This window comes from Ahaetulla prasina, chromosome 2 (genome assembly GCF_028640845.1).
Source record: "Ahaetulla prasina isolate Xishuangbanna chromosome 2, ASM2864084v1, whole genome shotgun sequence".
Lineage (NCBI taxonomy): Eukaryota > Metazoa > Chordata > Lepidosauria > Squamata > Colubridae > Ahaetulla > Ahaetulla prasina.
The window spans coordinates 282,765,033-282,785,341 of record NC_080540.1 but is presented as its reverse complement, the minus strand read 5'-3'; the positions used below and the strand labels follow the sequence as shown (position 1 = coordinate 282,785,341).

Sequence of the window (20,309 nt, the reverse complement as noted above, 5' to 3'; positions counted from 1 at the left end):
TTGGAGATACAGTTAGTCCTCAATGTAGAACCATTCATTTAGCAACATTCGGTTACAATGGAACTTTAAAATAATATTTATGATGGTCTTTGCGCTAAAATTGTTGCAGTCCCCACAATTACATGATCATGATCCAGGCACTTGACAACCAATAGGTATTTACTATAGTTGTAGTGTCCTAGTTGCCTTTTTCAACCTTCCCAACCAGCCTTCAACAAAGTCATTGGGGAAAGCTGGTTTCGCTTAACAATTGTGGCAAAAGAAGTCATTAAATCAGGTGTGGTCATGTAATGGCCCACTTAATGACCTCATTGCAGGGGTGAAATGCTCCTGGTTCGGACAAGATCGGCTGATCCGGTAGCAATGGCGGCGGGTGGTTTGGAGAACCGGTAGCAAAAACCATGCATTTGGTGCGTGGTGCGCACTGCACATGTGTGTGCGCAGCACATATGCACAACCAATAAACCAGTAGTAAACCAGTTGAGATTTCACCACTGCCTCATTGCCTAGCGACAGAAGTTCTGCTTGCAGTTGGGGTCATAAGTCCAGGACTCCCTGTACTATTTTGAATGAAGAAATTGCCCATTGAAACTGCAGTTTGACTTAGCAGAAAAAAAGCATGTAATTTGAATTGCAAATCACTTAATGGCTGGTGATCCAGCAGAACTTTCCTTGTATAAGGTGAGACTACTGGAGTTTGTAATTCTGTACTCTGGAGGGGCCTCGTTTTGGAGAAAATTGATCTACCTTGAGTCACACTGGATGGGGCACAATATATTTAGTTCTTGATTTGGTTTTCTATGGAAGGTCTACCTCTCAAAGCAAATTATTTCTGTTTAATTCCTTTGTCAGTCAGGTTCCATATGTTCTCTAGTGGAGAGCAAGCCAGCAAAAGACCATCATATCCATCTCTAATATCTAGCACAGGGCTTTCCAAACCTGGCAACTTTAAGACTTGAGGACTTTCAACTCCCAGAGTTGAGGAATTCTGGGAGTTGAAGTCCACAAGTCTTAAAAGTTGCCAGGTTTGGAGACCCCTGATCTAGCATAACATGGTGATGGCAGAACATTAGAAATTAGTGTCAGAGTTCCAAGTAATACACTCATAGCAAATAGAACTCGGAGGCAAGCAGTTTCCTCAAAAAAAACCACGTTTATTGGATATATCATATTGGCACAAGCTGGTGAAAACCAAATCTAAAGGTTCCCGCGGTTTTCACCTAATTAAAAGTTTTTCCCCCTTTCCCAAATGATCAGTCTCATGGTCCAATCAAGGTGCTGTCCAGTTGCTTGGAAACTTCACTCCTCCTCTCTTCAGCCACCTGTGGGAATGTCCTTGGTTCACAAGGGAAACTACACTGCTCAAAAAAACAAAGGGAACACAAAAATACTGTAAGACATCCTAGATCTGAAGGAATGAAATATTCTTATTAAATACAGTACATTGTGTTGTTTAGATGTTCCCTTTATTTTTTTGAGCAGTATATTTTGTTTTGGCTACAAAACCTTAGCTATCTCTATTCCCCTCTCCCAATCCCTCAGCACCATTGTGGCAGCACTGTAACAGGCTGTAAGATAGCCTGTTATTAAAACACAGCTGCCTGCAATTACTGCAGGCTCGAGTCCCACCAGGCCCAAGGTTGACTCAGCCTTCCATCCTTTATAAGGTAGGTAAAATGAGGACCCAGATTGTTGGGGGGGCAATAAGGTGACTTTGTATATAAATATACAAATACAATGAGACTATTGCCTTACACAATTGATATAAATGTAAATTTAAAAAAAAAAAGCACTAAAGCCTCCAAGATGGCCTCGGTCAGGCTAGCTCCAGAGTTGACAGTTAGATGGCCAGTATCCTATTCATGATAGGAATACAGAGATTCTTTGATTGCAATAATTATATTCCGTTGGGTTGAATGCCCGGCAGTAAAACATTACATTATTAATGTATCTCTCTTTAAATCACAGGAAGATTTAACATTCACCGTTTGCCTGCATTATGAATACATGGGACTCGAGGACCCGGTGGATGAAAGAAAGGCGGTTAACATCGGCAAGCCGCTGGTTGCCAAATTGCGCATTCACCAAGGATTTGGAAAGTGCAGCTGCTTCCAGAGCTGTTCTTTGCCTAATGGCGCTACCTCCGCCCAGTCACTGGCCACAGAAGGCCCTTCCCTGGGTGTCGCCAGCGACACTGTCGCGCCGACGGCACCCTGAGGAGTCCCTCTCTGTGAGAGCGCACGGGTCGGTGAGAGGTATTCGGTAGCAGCAGGCGGTCCCGTAAGTAACCCGGCCCTATGCCATCTCTATTCCCCTCTCCCAATCCCTCAGCATAAAGACGCAGCATGGCCTTCTCCAATTCGAAGAGACATTTGTTCGGAAGGTTGAGGCAAAGAGGCAGTCCTGGAACCAGTGAAATCTGGGAACTGGACAGGGGACAGAATGTACCTGCCCTCAGTGTGGAAGGGATTGCCACTCTCAAATTGGCCTTTTCAGCCACACTAGATGCTGTTTTAGGATCTCTTTCCAGAGCACGATACCATAGTCTTTTGAGACTGAAGGATGCCAATGCAATCCCTCAGCACCATTGTGGCAGCACTAAAGCCTCCAAGATGACCTCGGTCAGGCTAGCTCCAGAGTTGACAGTTAGATGGCCAGTATCCCTTTAATGTCTCCATTTTGTGACTTTCATGATAGGAATACAGAGATTCTTTGATTGCAATAATTATATTCCATTGGGTTAAATGCCTGGCAGTAAAACATTACATTATTAATGTATCTCTCTTTAAATCACAGGAAGATTTAACATTCACTGTTTGCCTGCATTATGAATACATGGGACTCGAGGACCCGGTGGATGAAAGAAAGGCGGTTAACATCGGCAAGCCGCTGGTTGCCAAATTGCGCATTCACCAAGGATTTGGAAAGTGCAGCTGCTTCCAGAGCTGTTCTTTGCCTAATGGCGCTACCTCCGCCCAGTCACTGGCCACACAAGCGTCTGGATTCTGCCCATCTCACTTTAATCAGCCGCATTCTTACACTGGCTTTGTCCAATCAAGTCCTTCTCTTCTAGAAAGCCTGAGACAGCCGCCAAGATGCCACTGCAGGATGGTGCCAGACAGATCAACTGCATGGCAATCAAAATGGTCATATTCATACGATTCAGACCTGAGCAATATTCCTGTGGAGACCACAGATGAACTCGAATCTGACTTCTCGGGAAGTTTAAAACTATCTCATGAGCCTTAGCCAACTTCATTTTATAGGCTGGAACAGCACTTTCAATGGCCTTGCCCTGGGATGAAATTCTGAGGCCTGGTGACATTGTTGGGCTTACAGTACTTGGCTGAGGGAGAAAAAACAGGGATGAAATCCAGCAGGTTCTGACAGGTTCTGAAGAACCGGTAGCGGAAATTTTGAGTAGTTTGGCGAACTGGCAAATACCACCTCTGGCTGGTCCCAGAGTGGGGTGGGAATGGAGATTTTGCAGTATCCTTCCCCTGCCACGCCCACAGAACCGGTAGTAAAAAAATTTGGATTTCACTACTGAGAAAAAGAGTTTAAAATGTTTTCCGACAACCAGAAACAGAAGTTGGAACATTCCCAAGATATTATCCTTCGTGAGGGGAAAGACGAAAAAGAATTTGGTAAAGGCAGACTAGGTTTCTGTGGGAAACGACTCCCTAATAACCCAGCACGTTAATTGTCAGAATAAGCACAAGCTAAGCAGAAGTCTTTAAAATACAGAAATGTTAATGCGCTGATTGAGAGACCTACAGTAGTTATGATAGCAGACTTCCACTGCACCAGACAATGAAGAGAGGGAGAATAGCAGATAGCAATAGCACTTAGATTTATATACCGATTTACAGTGATTTTACAGCCCTCTCTAAACGGTTTACAGAGTCAGCATAAATTGCCCCCAACAATTTGGGTCCTCATTTTACCCACCTCAGAACTAAATGAATTACCTATAAGTCACCTGTAGACTACTTGTATTTCTCATGGTGTTCTCTTTCATAGTTTATTTTATTGTTCCAATATCTTAACTTCTGTTTCACTCACACTCTTCATTTCTTCTTTATTGTTGTAAGCCATTTAGAATATCCCCAAGGCGAGATAGGCAGCATATAATTTAACAAATAAGTAAATACATAGGCTACTGGTCCAATGAGATTGGCAATTGCAGAAAGGTAAAGCAGGGATGTGGTGGCTCAAGGGACACGGTGGCTCAGTGGCTAAGATGCTGAGCTTGCTGATCGAAAGGTCCACAGTTCAGCGGTTCGAATCCCTAGTGCCGTGTTAACAGGGTGAGCTCCCGTTACTTGTCACAGCTTCTGCCAACCTAGCAGTTCGAAAGCATGTAAAAAATGCAAGTAGAAAAAATAGGGACCACCTTTGGTGGGAAGGTAACAGCGTTCCGTGGGCCTTTGGTGTTGCGTCATGCCGGCCAGATAACCACAGACAGCGCTGGCTCTTCGGCTTTGAAATGGAGATGAGCACCGCCCCCTAGAGTCGGGAACAACTAGCACATATGTGCGAGGGGAACCTTTACCTTTAAAAGCAATGTGAATAAGTCTTGCCCTTTTAAAAAAAAAAGTGTGTATCAAGTCAGTGTCAGCTCATACTAGATTTATGTCCTTCCTTTCATTCAGAAATTAAGGTGACATACAGATCACTCCTTCCTCCCATTTTCCTACAACAGCGCTGTGAGGTGAGCCCAACTGAGAACGAGGAAAGACAGTCCCACATCCCTGAGTGAGCTACCATTGCTGAACCCTGGCCTCTCTGCTGACAGACAATACCTTGACCTGTCGTGTCCCACTCCTCCGCTGACGGCCAGGTCGGGGAAGTCCGTATCAGGCGTGCCTCTGCAGCTCTGCCAAAGTCCTAGCAAAGTTCTCAAGGCAGGCAGGAGACCAGGAAGTGACTTCAGCAATCCAAGTTAGACTTTGCCTGACTCAGAGAATGCCAGAAAGCAGATCCTTTATATAGGCCATGGAGTGTGGCTCCATGACTCAGCACTTATCCAGGCCTGCCCCTCCCTTCCTTCTGCTGACGCCGCCTATCAATTCTCCTGAAGCGAGGATCTCTCCAGGCTCCAGCTGTTGGTAATTGACTTTCCTCAGGCTCACATGCTGTGGGGGAGGGGGAGGGGTCTAGTTGCTCCGTTTGCCTGGGCATGGAGCCAGGGCTGGGGGCTGGAGGCACTTCAGGCACTTCGTCTTGTTCGGCCTGTCTGGGCATGGTGCCAGGGCTGGGGCCTGGAGGCATGCCAGGACATTCCTCAGCGTTCAGAAGGAGATAAGAGGGGCCCGGCTGCGGGGAAAGCGAGCGAGACACAACATGACCCTTACACCAAAAGAAAATGGTATAATCATGTAAACACCAACTCTTCCGTTCCCTGGGTGTACTCATTGAGCTAAGCCGTTGTTTATTTTAAATATAGTCTTTTCAATAAGGTCACAATGGCCGTTAGGGTTTATAATCGTGGCCCACAAAACCCATTTTGAGCTTGTGCAGTTGCGATGATCCCACAGCTGCTTTTTCAAAAGACAACAGGACTTCCTTTGGTGTTCCTTGAAGACGTTTCGCTTCTCATTCAAGAAGCTTCTTCAGTTCTGAGTGCTGCTCAGTTCTGAAAGGTGCTTTTTTCAAAAGGCAAATCCAGTGGCCTTTTGAAAAAGCACCTTTGGGACAACCATGACCTGGATGACTGAGAATCTCCATAGACATGTAGCTATGATCGGGTGTATCAAGTTGGTGCCGCCACTTAGTGATAACATAGTTGGGTTTTCTCCATGACAATCTGTTCCTAGCAGTGCAGCCATCCCTGCTGTAAGTTACTCCTTCCATCTTGCTGTTGATTATCCCCTTCCTTCCTTCCTTCCTTCCTTCCTTCCTTCCTTCCTTCCTTCCTTCCTTCCTTCCCATCTTTCTTTCCATCTTTCCCAGCATTGCAGCTTTCTTAAGAGAACTAGGTCTTTGCATAATGTGTCTGAAGTGTGGTTAATTTGAACCTGGTCATTTCTGCCTTTGGTGAGAATTCTGAATTAGTTGGTTTGATGAGCCATTTGTTTGCTTTTTTGGTTGGCCACAGTATTTCAAGGAATCTTCTCCAAAGTCTTTCCATGATTGCTCCCGATTTAATTCTTCCAATACCTCAAACAGCCATAATATTCTGGGTTTTGTTTCTGCTGGACCCTGTCCGTCCCCAAATTGTTCACCAGACATTCCAGAACATGATGGCATCTCCCAGGACAAAGCATATGTTCCAGGTCATACTTATTCCTAATTCTATTTCAAATATCAGGTCAACTTTAGTTATTTAAGCAGCTTCATCCTTATCCCATTTACAGTATTTACCGATAATTATTGGCCTGTCCCCAAAAAAAAGGTTTGGAAATATCCAGTAAATATTCATCCAGTAAAGAAATGAATTCTTGTTCGGGCTTTTTCTTGCATTAGCTATTTTTCTTAACATTCTTAATTTAAGATATTCCCCAAAATCCAAATATAACAGTTTTGAAGAATTCCTTGACTTGGGTTTTTATTTCCTCCTCATGCACACATGCAGGGTACTTCATTGTTTCCAAGACAACAGAATGTTGCAAAGAAATGGTGTAAAGGATTTTGAGATTCTTTCTGCGTATCCTTCTGTGCTTTTTATCTGTTCAAAACCAGATTGGAAAGAGACGAAATTTTGTCTGGCAGGATAAACTAGCAAAATAAAGATCAAGGTAAAAAAAAATAATAAGTTGGATCTGGTTGCAGGTTGCAGAATGGAATCTGGGGTGGGAGAATCCTCTTTTGCACCTTAATGGGAGAAGCAGATGGGGAATTTGAAATGTTGCCAAGATCCAGAATGGAGCATATTATACACATGGAGAGAATCACAAACACAACGCCAGGGGAGAGCAGAAACCCACAGAGGCAATACATGCATCTACATGGGTCCTCAAATGTATGTGCTACACAAATAAAACACACTGAATATAGACCCTCACCCACACACAGATGCTTAGGCAACACATGCAGATATGCTGATTAGTCCAATCAGGATGCATAACGAACTATCATAAGGTACGTTCAGATCAGTATTGGGCCATTTTGCTTAATTATGCCAATTTACAGATACCTGCACAGGTTAACTGATTTAGAGAATATTTTGATGACCAAACTTCTGCACATATTCTCAGTTCTGTATCAGTAGCTCCTTTGAATAGATAGAGGAAGTAAATGAGTTATATCCTACCGCAGCCATCTAAATAACTTTTGCATGTGGTAAACTTCCAAATCTCTTCATTCTTCACTATGTAATCATTTTTATTCCTCTCAAATTCTTTGTGTGTCCAATCACACTTGGCCAATAAAAAATTCTATTCTATTCTATTCTATTCTATTCTATTCTATTCTATTCTATTCTATTCTATTCTATTCTAGAACGCTGCCTTGGGGGACACCGTTATTAACAGGTGCAGGATTTGATAGGACACTCCCTATTTTGACCACGTGTTGTCTGTTTGACACGAACGTGGCTATCCAATTAAGTAGGGGTCTGGAGATGCCATAGGATTTTAGTTTTAGAAGTAGTTTGTCATGAACTTCTGCTTTGTTTCTTGGTTGCCATTCAAGGGGGAGAGCATTGGGGGGGGGAATTCAGGAATGTGGTGCCTCAGCCCACTAGTCATAACATCTTCCAAGCAGCGTGTGAAACAAAGTCATTTTAACAGACATTTGTCGAAGTTGAGCGGGAACTTATGCCTGGACTGATTGGCCCATGTGACCTGAGGGACAAAGAGGAGTGGGAGGTCTTATTCTTTTAACTATCCCTAGGCGCTAATTTAGCGCTAGCTTTACCTTTCTGATATGATGTACTCAATAAAGGATCTCTTGAAACTGCAAAAAGTGTCAGAGTCCTGACTCCTTGAGTTCATTACTCGGAACGACGACAACAGGACTTTGAGAAGAAGTGATCTCGAAGAGCAAGTTTAGACTTGGTCATTGTTGGGTAGCCTGTCCCAAAGCTGAGCGATTTTATCGAACAGATACTTGCTAAAGTCCTCAGCACATCCCTGATGTAGAAGAGAGCGGGTCACCCTAAACAGAGAGGCCGGGCGGTTATCTGCCGACGCAATGAGGGTGGAAATGTAGGCCCGCTTCGCCTCCCTCAGAGCCACTAGGTAGGTCTGAATATAAGACCTAACAAGTGTCCGGTCAGCTTCGGAACGGCTGGACTTCCAGGCACTCTCTAGGCGTCTTTTCCGGCGTTTCATCTCCCTCAGCTCCTCAGAGAACTAAGGAGCTGTTTGAGATCTATGCCGGGTCAGAGGCCGCAAAGGCACGACAAATTTGATTACAGAAAATATGACTTCAGTAACAGTGGTCAATGCCTGGAATGCACTACCTGACTCTGTGGTTTCATCCCAAAACCCCCAAAAATTTCATGAAATTTAATTTTTGCTACTGTATTATTGCAAAAAGGCTTGGGCGCTTTAAACATTTATGTAAAAAGATAAGAGAATTTCCAATAGATGTTAAATCTTACCATCTCTCTTCTCTTCAGGAAAGTTTTTAAGTTATAAGGATGCTGATTTTAAAATTAAAAATGTATTTTTAATACATCCAAGTTATATGTATTTAATATGTAGAAGAGAGCGGGTCACCCTAAACAGAGAGGCCGGGCGGTTATCTGCCGACGCAATGACGGTGGAAATGTAGGCCCGCTTTGCCTCCCTCAGAGCCACTAGGTAGGTCTGAATATAAGACCTAACAAGTGTCCGGTCAGCTTCGGAACAGCTGGACTTCCAGGCACTCTCTAGGCGTCTTTTCCGGCGTTTCATCTCCCTCAGCTCCTCAGAGAACTAAGGAGCTGTTTGAGATCTATGCCGGGTCAGAGGCCGCAAAGGCACGACAAATTTGATTACAGAAAATATGACTTCAGTAACAGTGGTCAATGCCTGGAATGCACTACCTGACTCTGTGGTTTCATCCCAAAACCCCCAAAAATTTCATGAAATTTAATTTTTGCTACTGTATTAACATTGCAAAAAGGCTTGGGCGCTTTAAACATTTATGTAGAAAGATAAGAGAATTTCCAATAGATGTTAAATCTTACCATCTCTCTTCTCTTCAGGAAAGTTTGTAAGTTATAAGGATGCTGATTTTAAAATTAAAAATGTATTTTTAATACATCCAAGTTATATGTATTTAATATGTAGAAGAATATCACTACTACTTGAAATGCTCTTGCTATGGGTAATTCACTTAATTATTTCACATGTAGACTCTCTACCCATAGGGAACACAAAACAGCTAATATTAAAACAGAAAAGAAATTACTGTATTGTGAGGAAGAGAGGGAAAGTTGCAAGATCTTAAAATAGTCTTCTCGCTGCTCCAGCAATTTTCTTGCTATTCCCTTCCTAGTAAAAGCTTGGTAAGTGTTTGAGGTCATCACACAACATTCTTGTAGCATGGAGGTCAATCTGGGTCATTGGTGATTTTGAAGTAAAACCCAGGCAGAACATTTCCCCTGCAGCTTTTTCTTACTGGTTCTCAGTCTGAGGAAGGGAATATGTTTTTCAACTTTCTTACAAAAGAGAAAAGCATTTTGATGAAATTCCCCTTGGGGATTGGAGCATTCTTTCAGTTGTAAGGTGGTGGATATGAATACAGGTGGTCCTCGACTTACGATCATAATTGAGTCTGCAGTTACGGTTGTAGGATGCAACAGTCATGAAACGGGTCGCCACATGACCACACACGATTTTATGACTTTTTTTTTTTTTGCAGCTGATGGTTGTAAAGCAAACATCACGATTATTAAGCAAATGCTGCGGTTGTTAAGCGAACCCATTGTTTGCTATGGACCGGTTTTTTTGTCAGGAATCAGAAGTAATTGTCAAGTTCCAGTAAAAACATTGTAAATCAGTCATCTGACTTGTAGGGCACTACAAACAGTCTTAAAATGTGACAGGAGTGGGGTGGAGGCACCGTGTGAGTTTCAGATCCGTGTCATAGGTTCCTTTTCCAGGGTCTATCATGACTTCAAATGGTTGCTAAATAAACAGACATAAGGAATATCTGTATCCTGTCTTTCCTCTCTGTATCAGTCTCCATCCTCTCTGGCCTCCTGTGATTCCATTAAATCCCAAGGAAACTCTTGAAAATTCCAGAAAAAAAAATGTCTGCCAATGGATACTTTTTGCAATGAAGTTCTTCTCAGTCTTAAGGAGTCCTGCCTTTTGGAATGTGGCACAGTCAACAAGACTGCACTGGGGCTCAACTTCAAAGGACTATGTTAGGATATTAAATTTAGTAACTGAAACAGTAAAATGTACAATGGGCCAGAATACACAGTTGTAGTTGATTGGTTTGAGAGTGTTAGCTCGTGCAAGAGGCAATCTATGCTATGATAGGTTACTGTAAAGCAGTGGTTCTCAACCTTTATAGTGCTGCGCCCCCTTTAATACAATTCCCCACGATGTGGCGACCCCAACCGTAAAATTATTTTTTTTTAGGCAGAGATCTCAGCGCGCCTCAGCAGCCGCAGAAGGGGGGGGAAGCGGCAAACTGTTTTTTTGAATTTATCGCGCCTGAAGCCGTATTGGCTAGCGATCTGAACTGCTTGCGATTGCCTTGAGGACGGAGGCATTAAAGCGGAGACTCCTCCCCTATTAAGTTTATCACGCCTGAAGCCAGATTAGGCTAGCGATTGGGAGTGATTGCAGCTGGCTTGAGAGGGAGACATCAGAGCAAAGATTTCTTTTAATTCATCGCGCCTCAAGCCGAATTCGGCCAGTGATTTGAAGAGCCTGCAGCTGGCTTGTGGAGTCAACCATTGGAGCGCGATTCTTCGACTCACAAGTATACTTCCCATATTTCCGATGGCCTTAGGCGACCCCTGGCAAATCGTCATTCGACCCCCAACGGGGTCGCGACCCACAGGTTGAGAACCACTGCTGTAAAGGAAGGGTTTTCCTTTTTCTCGCCTTTTGCTTCTGTGTGTTCTGTGTGGCTGTTTTAAAAATTATTCATGGTGTGATCCCACTGCAAACTGGTAGTAAAGGTAAGCAGAATCCACCCCTGAACACAAAAAACAAGCTTAGTGTTAATGTCTCTAGAATTTGTATCTGTAGGAATTAAATATCTGCATTGAAAGCCTGAAACGTTTACAATCCTTAATTTGAGGAGCAAAGTTTAAATAACATGTAACTTTCAGTATTTTTGGCAAGTTTATCGGTATCTACCGATATGCATGAGAATAATGGAAAGAGAATGGACGCAGTTCAGTTTCTGAGGCATGACATCATTCCTGTAATTTCAGTTCTATTAGGTGAGGCATGCATTCCCAAACTATTCCACTAGAGGTCACACATTTCACATCAATTATACCAGAAAGCATGTTTGTGCTCAACTTACCTTAGTACCAGGGATGGCTAACCTTTTCAGCACCAAGTGCCGAGAGCGCGTCCGTGCACGTGCAAAAGCACACTTATAATGCAATGTGTGTGCAACCCGCCCATGTGAACCCCATGCATGTACATGCTGCCCACCCACATGCGCCCCACTCCCATGCACGTGATCTGCGCATGCACCCCACCCCCTGCGCATGCATGCGTGACCCGCCCCCCCGTGCATCTCCCACATGCGCCCTGTCCCCCGCGCATGCACGGCAGGGACCCAAAAACCAGCTGGCTGGCAGGAGGCGCACGCACATGCGTGGCAAAGCTGAGCTGGGGTGATGGCTCGCCTACCTGCAGAGAGGGCTCTGAATGCCACCTGTGGAAGGGGATTTGGAAATCCCTTCACTTGGCTGTGAGGGCAGAGCAATGTATGGTATGTTGGTGTGCTTTTTTAGCCAACTTAAGGACAGAGGAAAGATACAGGCACTAAATAGCTCCCCTCTTCATCCTAAGTGTCAATTCATCCAGAATTTCAGTAGTTGGCTCTTCTCATAGATTCACTTACCTTCCCTACCAGTTCGCAAATGTGAGCGCACCACCTTCCATGCAAGGTCAGCCTTCCGCGCATGCTCTTTGCTTTCACGTGTGCCTTCCGTGCATGCGCACGGCCTCCAAAACATGGCTAAATAGGATGTCATTACCTCCAACCAGGTAGGTGGGGCCTACCACAGTCGGCACTACCGGTTTGCCCAAACCAGACAGAACCGGCTGAATCCCACCACCGCATAGATTGCACACCCCCTTTGCATAAACTCTGATGCAATGTTAATTTTGCAACTAGCTTAATACATATTTTGTCCTCCTTGGTAGTAGTTGTTAATGGTTTATATTATCCTGTCTTTCCTCCAGTTCAAGGTGGTCTATTCTTTCCTCCCACACAACAACTCTGTGGGGTAGGACAACTTGAGAGAAAATATTGGCCCAGAATCACCCGGTAATTTTGGCTACCTGTTCCCTGGTATCCTTGGTCCTGGTCTGATGCCTTAATTAATTAGGCCACATCTTTATTAAAATATAACACAGGGACAGAATTAAAACTCCCGAGGACATGGACAGGTTGCTGGGTAGGCTGAATGCCACCACATGTTTACTGGATCCATGCCCCTCCTGGTTAGTACTGGCTACTCAGGAGGTGACACGAGGCTGGCTCCAGGAGATTACAAATGCTTCTTTGCGGGAAGGGGTCTTTCCCGCTGCCTTGAAAGAGGCGGTGGTGAGACCTCTCCTCAAGAAGCCTTCCCTGGACCCAGCTGTTTTAGGGAATTACCGCCCAGTCTCCAATCTTCGCTTCATGGCGAAGGTTGTAGAGAGTGCGGTGGCATGTCAGCTACCCCAGTACCTGGATGAAGCTGTCTATCTAGACCCGTTCCAGTCCGGCTTCCGGCCCGGATACAGTACGGAGACAGCTTTGGTCGCACTGGTGGATGATCTCTGGAGGGCCAGGGATAAGGGTTACTCCTCTGCCCTGGTCCTATTAGACCTCTCAGCGGCTTTTGATACCATCGACCATGGTATCCTGCTGCACCGGTTGGAGGGGTTGGGAGTGGGAGGCACCGTTTATCGGTGGTTCTCCTCCTACCTCTCTGACCGGACGCAGACGGTGTTGACAGGGGGGCAGAGATCGACTCCAAGGTGCCTCATGTGTGGGGTGCCGCAGGGGTCGATTCTCTCACCCCTCCTGTTCAACATCTATATGAAGCCGCTGGGTGAGATCATCAGTGGCTTTGGGGTGAGATACCAACTGTACGCTGATGACACTCAGCTGTACTTTTCCACCCCGGGCCACCCCAGTGAAGCTGTCGAAGTGCTGTCCCGGTGTTTGGAAGCCGTACGGGTCTGGATGGGGAGGAACAGGCTCAAACTTAATCCCTCCAAGACGGAGTGGCTGTGGATGCCGGCACCTCGGTACAGTCAGCTGCAGATGCGGCTGTCTGTCGGGGGTGAGTCATTGGCCCCGATAAAGAGGGTGTGCAACTTAGGCGTTCTCCTGGATGGACGGTTGTCTTTTGAAGAACATTTGACGACCGTATCCAGGAGAGCTTTTCATCAGGTATGCCTGATCCGCCAGTTGCACCCCGTCCTTGACCGGGATGCCTTATGCACGGTCACTCATGCTCTCGTCACATCTCTCCTGGACTACTGCAATGCTCTACATGGGGCTCCCCTTGAAGAGCACTCGGAGACTTCAGCTAGTCCAGAATGCGGCTGCATGGGTTATTGAGGGAGCGGTTCGGAGCTCCCACGTAACACCTATCCTGCGCAGACTGCACTGGCTATCTGTTGTTTTCTGGGTGCGCTTCAAGGTATTGGTTACCACCTTTAAAGCGCCCATGGCTTAGGACCGGCTATCTACGGACCGCCTACTGCCGGCCTCTATCTCCCATCGTCCGTGCATTCCCACAGAGAGGACTCCTCAGGGTGCCGTCAGCCAAACAGTGTCGACTGGCGGCCCCCAGGAGGGCCTTCTCTGTGGGGGCTCCACCCTGTGGAACGAACTTCCCTCGGACTTCACAACTACCTGACCTTAGGACCTTCACCGCGAACTTAAAACCTATTTATTTCGTATGGCTGGACTAGCTTGATTTTTATCTTTAATTTTAATTGAATTTGATGGGTTTTAAATTTTGTAATTTTATGGGTGTATATTATTTTAATTTTTGGGCATATTTAAATCAGTTTTTTAAGGGTTGTTTTAATTATTGTGTATGCTTGTATTTTATCTGCCTGTTCACCGCCCTGAGTCCTTCGGGAGAAGGGTGGTATACAAATTAAAATATTATTATTATTATTATTATTATTATTAAAAAAGTATGATGAAATGGATGCAAAACTTAAAAGAAATAATCACAGTACAACAGTGCGAAGAGCTATGGAATAACATTGGTAACATTTACTCCAAATTATAATTTCAGGAAAATTTGGTTTTACAGATATTTAACATTGTTAACAATTACCGAGATAAACCAATTATATGACAATGAACATTAGAAATTCTACAACAAAAAGAGACTATTCTAATATATGTAAAAAGACTCAAAAGCACTAGAAAGAAATGTATGAAAATATTCAGAAAATCCTAAAAATAAAAATTGAACTTCTCTGTGGGGGCACCCACACTCTGGAATGAGCTTCCCCCGGGTTTACGTCAAATACCTGACCTCCGGACATTTCGTCGCGAACTAAAAACACATCTTTTTATTCGCGGGGCTAACAAATTAGTTTTAAGGGGAAATTTTATTAATTTTAAATGGGGTTTTTAGTATGGAAAATTTTAATTTCAGGCTAATTTAATAAGTTTTTAAAAGGTATTTTAATTTGTATATTGTGTTGTTTTTTACTTTTGCCTGTACACCGCCCTGAGTCCTTCGGGAGAAGGGCGGTATAAAAATTAAATAAAATAAATAAAATAAATAAATAAATATCTCATTATTATTATTATTTTTGAGCCGTGGTAACATAATGGTTACAATGGAGTATTGAAGGCTAATTCTGCAGTTTTATTCTCACGGGCTCAAGGTTGACTCAGCCTTCCATCCTTCCAAGATTGGTAAAATGAGGAGCCAGATTGTTGGGGGCAATATGCTGACTCTGTAAACCGCTTAGAGAGGGCTGTAAAGCACTATATAAGTCTAAGTGCTATTGCTATTTTTTTACTCACTGTTATTCCAGATAAAAAATAGATTAAAAGCAATCACAATTTACTAAGACATATACTGCCAGCTGCAAAGACAAATTTTAGGCCCACATTGGAAAAGTGTAAAGTTACTGATAATATTGGGCGCTATCTAACAAAATGAAATTCAACAGTGAAAAAAGTAAGGTTCTACATTTAGGCCAAAAAAACAAAATGCACCAGTACCGTATATGTGGTACCTTGCTCAATAGTAGTACCTGTGAGAGGGATCTTGGAGTCCTAGTGGATAACCATTTAGATATGAGCCAGCAGTGTGCAGCAGCTGTTAAAAAAGCCAACACAGTTCTGGGCTGCATAAACAGAGGGATAGAATCAAGATCACGTGAAGTGTTAGTGCCACTTTATAATGCCTTGGTAAGGCCACACTTGGAATATTGCATCCAGTTTTGGTCGCCACGATGTAAAAAAGATGTTGAGACTCTAGAAAGAGTGCAGAGAAGAGCAACAAAGATGATTAGGGGACTGGAGGCTAAAACATATGAAGAACGGTTGCAGGAACTTGGTATGTCTAGTTTAATAAAAAGAAGGACTAGGGGAGACATGATAGCAGTGTTCCAATATCTCAGGGCTGCCACAAAGAAGAGGGAGTCGGGCTGTTCTCCAAAGCACCTGAAGGTAGAACAAGAAGCAATGGGTGGAAACTGATCAAAGAAAGAAGCAACTTAGAACTAAGGAGAAATTTCCTGACAGTTAGAACAATTAATAAGTGGAACGACTTGCCTTCAGAAGTTGTGAATGCTCCAACACTGGAAATTTTTAAGAAAATGTTGGATAACCATCTGACTGAGATGGTGTAGGGTTTCCTGCCTGGGCAGGGGGTTGGACTAGAAGGCCCCCAAGGTCCCTTCCAACTCTGATAGAATAGAATAGAATAGAATAGAATTTTATTGGCCAAGTGTGATTGGACACACAAGGAATTTGTCTTGGTGCATATGCTCTCAGTGTACATAAAAGAAAAGATACGTTCATCAAGGTACAACATTTACAACACAATTGATGATCAATATATCAATATAAATCATAAGGATTGCCAGCAACAAGTTATAGTCATACAGTCATAAGTGGAAAGAGATTGGTGATGGGAACTATGAAACGATTAATAGTAGTGCAGATTCAGTAAATAGTCTGACAGTGTTGAGGGAATTATTTGTTTAGCAGAGTGATGGCCTTCGGGAAAAAACTGTTCCTGTGTCTAGTTGTTCTGGTGTGCAGTGCTCTATAGCGCTTTTGAGGGTAGGAGTTGAAACAGTTTATGTCCAGGATGCGAGGGATCTGCAAATATTTTCACGGCTCTCTTCTTGATTCGTGCAGTATACAGGTCCTCAATGGAAGGCAGTTGGTAGCAATTATTTTTCTGCAGTTCTAATTATCCTCTGAAGTCTGTGTTTTTCTTGTTGGGCAAATGACAGACTCAATAATTCCTCGGTAGAACTGGATCAGCAGCTCCTTGGGCAGTTTGAGCTTACTGAGTTGGCGCAGAAAGAACATTCTTTGAGATCTTGCGATATGATAGAACCCAGAAATTTGAAGGTTTCTACTGTTGATACTGTGTTTTTTTTTTTTTATTATTTATTATTTAAATTTGTATACCGCCCTTCTCCCGAAGGACTCAGGGCGGTTCACAGCCAAGTAAAATGCACAATACATACAATTAAAATACTAATAAAAAACTTATTTAAATTGGCCATAATTAAAATTTGGAAGTAAAACCCATTTAAAAACCCATAACTTAAAAAAAAACTAACCCAGTCCAGCGCAGATAAATAAATAAGTTTTGAGCTCATGCGAAAGGTCTGGAGGTCCGGAAGTTGACGAAGTCCTGGGGAGCTCGTTCCAGAGGGCGGGAGCCCCCACAGAGAAGGTCTCCTGGTCGCCAGACGACACTGTCGCTACCGACGGCACCCTGAGGAGTCCCTCTCTGTGAGAGCGCACGGGTCGGTGAGAGGTATTTGGTAGCAGCAGGCGGTCCCGTGGTAACCCGGCCCTATGCCATGGAGCGCTTTAAAGACGCTCACCAACACCTTGAAGCGCACCCGAAGGCCACAGGTAGCCAGTGCAGCCTGCGCAGGATAGGTGTCACTGGGAGCCACGAGGGCTCCTCTATCACCCAAGAGCTGCATTCTGAACCAACTGCAGCCTCCAGATGCTCTTCAAGGGGAGCCCCATGTAGAGAGCATTGCAGTAGTCCAGACGAGACGTCACAAGGGCGTGAGTGACTGTGCACAAGGCATCCCGGTCTAGAAAGGGCGCAACTGGCGCACCAGGCGAACCTGATAGAAAGCCCCCCTGGAGACGGCTGCAATATGATCGTCTAATGACAGCCGTACATCCAGGAGGACACCCAAGTTGCGAACCCTCCATCGGGCCAATGACTCGCTCCCGACAGTCAGCCGGACTCAGCTGACTGTACCGGGATGCCGCATCCACAGCCACTCCGTCTTGGAGGGATTGAGCTTGAGCCTGTTTCTCCCCATCCAGACCCGACGGCTTCCAAACACCGGACAGCACTCGATAGCTTCATTGGGGTGGCCCGTGTGAAAAAGTACAGCTGGGTGTCATCAGCGTACAGCTGGTACCTCACCCCAAAGCCACGGATGATCTCCCCCAGCGGCTTCATATAGATGTTAAACAGAAGGGCGAGAATCGACCCCGCGGCACCCACAAGTGAGGCGCCGCGGGCCGACCTCTGCCCCTGTCAACACTGCTCGCGACATCGTCGGAGAGATAGGAGGAGAACCACCGATAAACGGTGCCTCCCACTCCCAACCCCCAACCGGCGCAGCAGGATACCATGGTCGATGGTATCAAAAGCCGCTGAGAGGTCTAATAGGACCAGGGCAGAGGAACAACCTCATCCCTGGCCCTCCAGAGATCATCCACCAACGCGACCAAAGCCGTCTCAGTGCTGTAACCGGTCGGAAGCCGGACTGAACGGGTCCAGATAGACAGTAGTGATAACTTTCACTGTAAAGTATTAATATTTCAATATCTATGTCGTGATCAGCAAATGTGTTACTGGAAAGTTTTTCCACGTTTATTTATGCTCAGAATTTGTTTCTTTTTTTTGAATTCTCTTGCCGCAACCTAATATAGACCTCTCCCTTGTATTTCATTATTTTAACAATAAAATACATTTTTTAGAAAATTATTATGCCACCTTTGGTCTCATATTATTCATCACTTGGATGCATCTTTCCATGTCTTCTTGGTGTTGCTATTCACAGCTAATATCGCAGATGGCTCTTTTTTTTGTTTTCTTTTTTTTTTGTTAAAGCCTGTAATGGCCCACCATATGTCTAACATTTGGTTTATGTTCTCGTTTGGCCACTCTTGCAGATCTTCAACCTCATAATGTATTATAGCACATAATACAAATACTTTGCTGTTGCAGGTTCAAAAGGAGAAGTTCTCAGGCCTGCTGGACAAATACCTTCCTTTCATTCTCTGTAGGTTATCTGAAATGGCTTTTTCTCTAGGACAGGGGTCTCCAACCTTGGCACCCTTGAAGACTTGTGGACTTCAACTCCAACTTGTGGACTTACAGTGGCATTCTTGGGATTTCTGACTGTGGTTAGGTGAATCTCACATGGTTGTTAAAAATGTTGGATAACCATCTGACTGAGATGGTGTAGGGTTTCCTGCCTAGGCAGGGGGTTGGACTAGAAGGCCTCCAAGGTCCCTTCCAACTCTGATGTTATGTTATGTTATATTAATACCAGATTGTACACTTTTAGACCAAAATGGGAATCAATGGCCTCCCTGACAGTAAATATTAAACAGGAATGGTTTCTTTTTATATTATATCACACATTTCATAGCTAGACAAATTTAGATATTTGGAATATGGTTTTAGGAAAGATGTGGCCAAAGATAGACAGTTTCCTCCAGGTGCAGGGGAAACTGATATGCCACCATATTTCTACAACCTTCGCTGGCAAGGTTGAGACCGGACGATAATTACCTAAAACAGCCGGGTCCAGGAAGGCTTCTTGAGGAGGGCCTCACCACCGCCTCTTTCAAGGCGGCCGGAAAGACTCCTCCAACAAGGAAGCTCGTAATCCCCTGAGCCAGCCTCGTGTCACCTCCTGAGTGGCCAGCACCAGCCAGGAGGCACGGGTCCAGTAAACACGTGGTGGCATTCAATCTACCCAGCAACCTGTCCATGTCCTCGGAGTCACAGGGTCAAACTCATCCCACACAACATCACCAAGACCGCCTCAGATACCTCGTCTGAATCGCCACAATTTTGGTCCAGACCGTCCCTAAGCTGAACGATTTTATCGTATAGATAACGTTAAACTCCTCAGCACGTCCCGCGGTCATCCCGCCTCCCCTGGTGAAGGAGGAGCGGGTCACCAAACAGGGCAGCTGGGCGGTTATCTGCCGACGCAATGAGGGAGGAGGCGAGGAACGCCGCTTCCCTCAGTGCCACTAGGTAGGTCCTGGTATAGGATCTAACTAGTGTCCGATCAGCCTCTGAACGGCTGGACCTCCAGGAACTCTCTAGGCGCCTTCTCCGCGCTTCATCCCCTCAGCTCCTCGGAGAACCAAGGAGCCGGTTGGGATCTGCGCCGGGTCAGAGGTCGCAAAGGCACGACACGGTCTAAAGCCCCAGCCGCAGCCCGCTCCCAGGCTGCAGCTAGTTCCTCTGCCGTGCCGTGAGCCAGACCTCAGGAAGTGGCCCAAGCTCCGTCCGAAACCTCTCTGGGTCCATCAGGCGCCTGGGACGGTACCACCGTAATGGTTCCGCCTCCCGCGGTGTTGGGTAGCGGTCAGAAAGTCCAGGCGAAGGAGAGTGATCTGACCATGACAAAGGTTCAATGACTATTTCCTTTAAGTCCAGATCTCTCAACCACTGACCAGAGACAAAAATCAGGTCCAGTGTGCCTCCCCCGATGTGAGTGGGGCCATCCACTACTTGAGTCAGGTCCAAGGCCGTCATGGAGGCCAGGAACTCCCGAGCTACCGTCGATGACGAGCCGGCAGATGGCAAGTTAAAGTCCCCCATGACTAAAAGTCTGGGGGTCTCCACTGCCACCCCGGCAAGCACCTCCAGGAGCTCGGGCAGGGCAGCTGTCACGCAGCAAGGAGCCAGGTACGACCAGCAAGCCCATCTGACATCTATGACCCCACCTCACAAAGAGGGA

The 20,309-nt window shown here is 45.2% G+C and overlaps 1 protein-coding gene across 1 annotated transcript in view; it reads left to right on the top strand.

Annotated features, from left to right (window-relative positions):
• MALT1 (MALT1 paracaspase) overlaps positions 1–6,533 on the top strand; it is a 65,011-nt gene extending 58,478 nt beyond the window's left edge. The window contains exon 17 of the mRNA XM_058168101.1: positions 2,797–6,533. Within this exon, the coding sequence (XP_058024084.1) occupies positions 2,797–3,249 (453 nt within the window). The 3' untranslated portion in view covers positions 3,250–6,533. The remainder of the gene's footprint in view (positions 1–2,796) is intronic.
• The last annotated feature ends 13,776 nt before the right edge of the window (positions 6,534–20,309 follow it).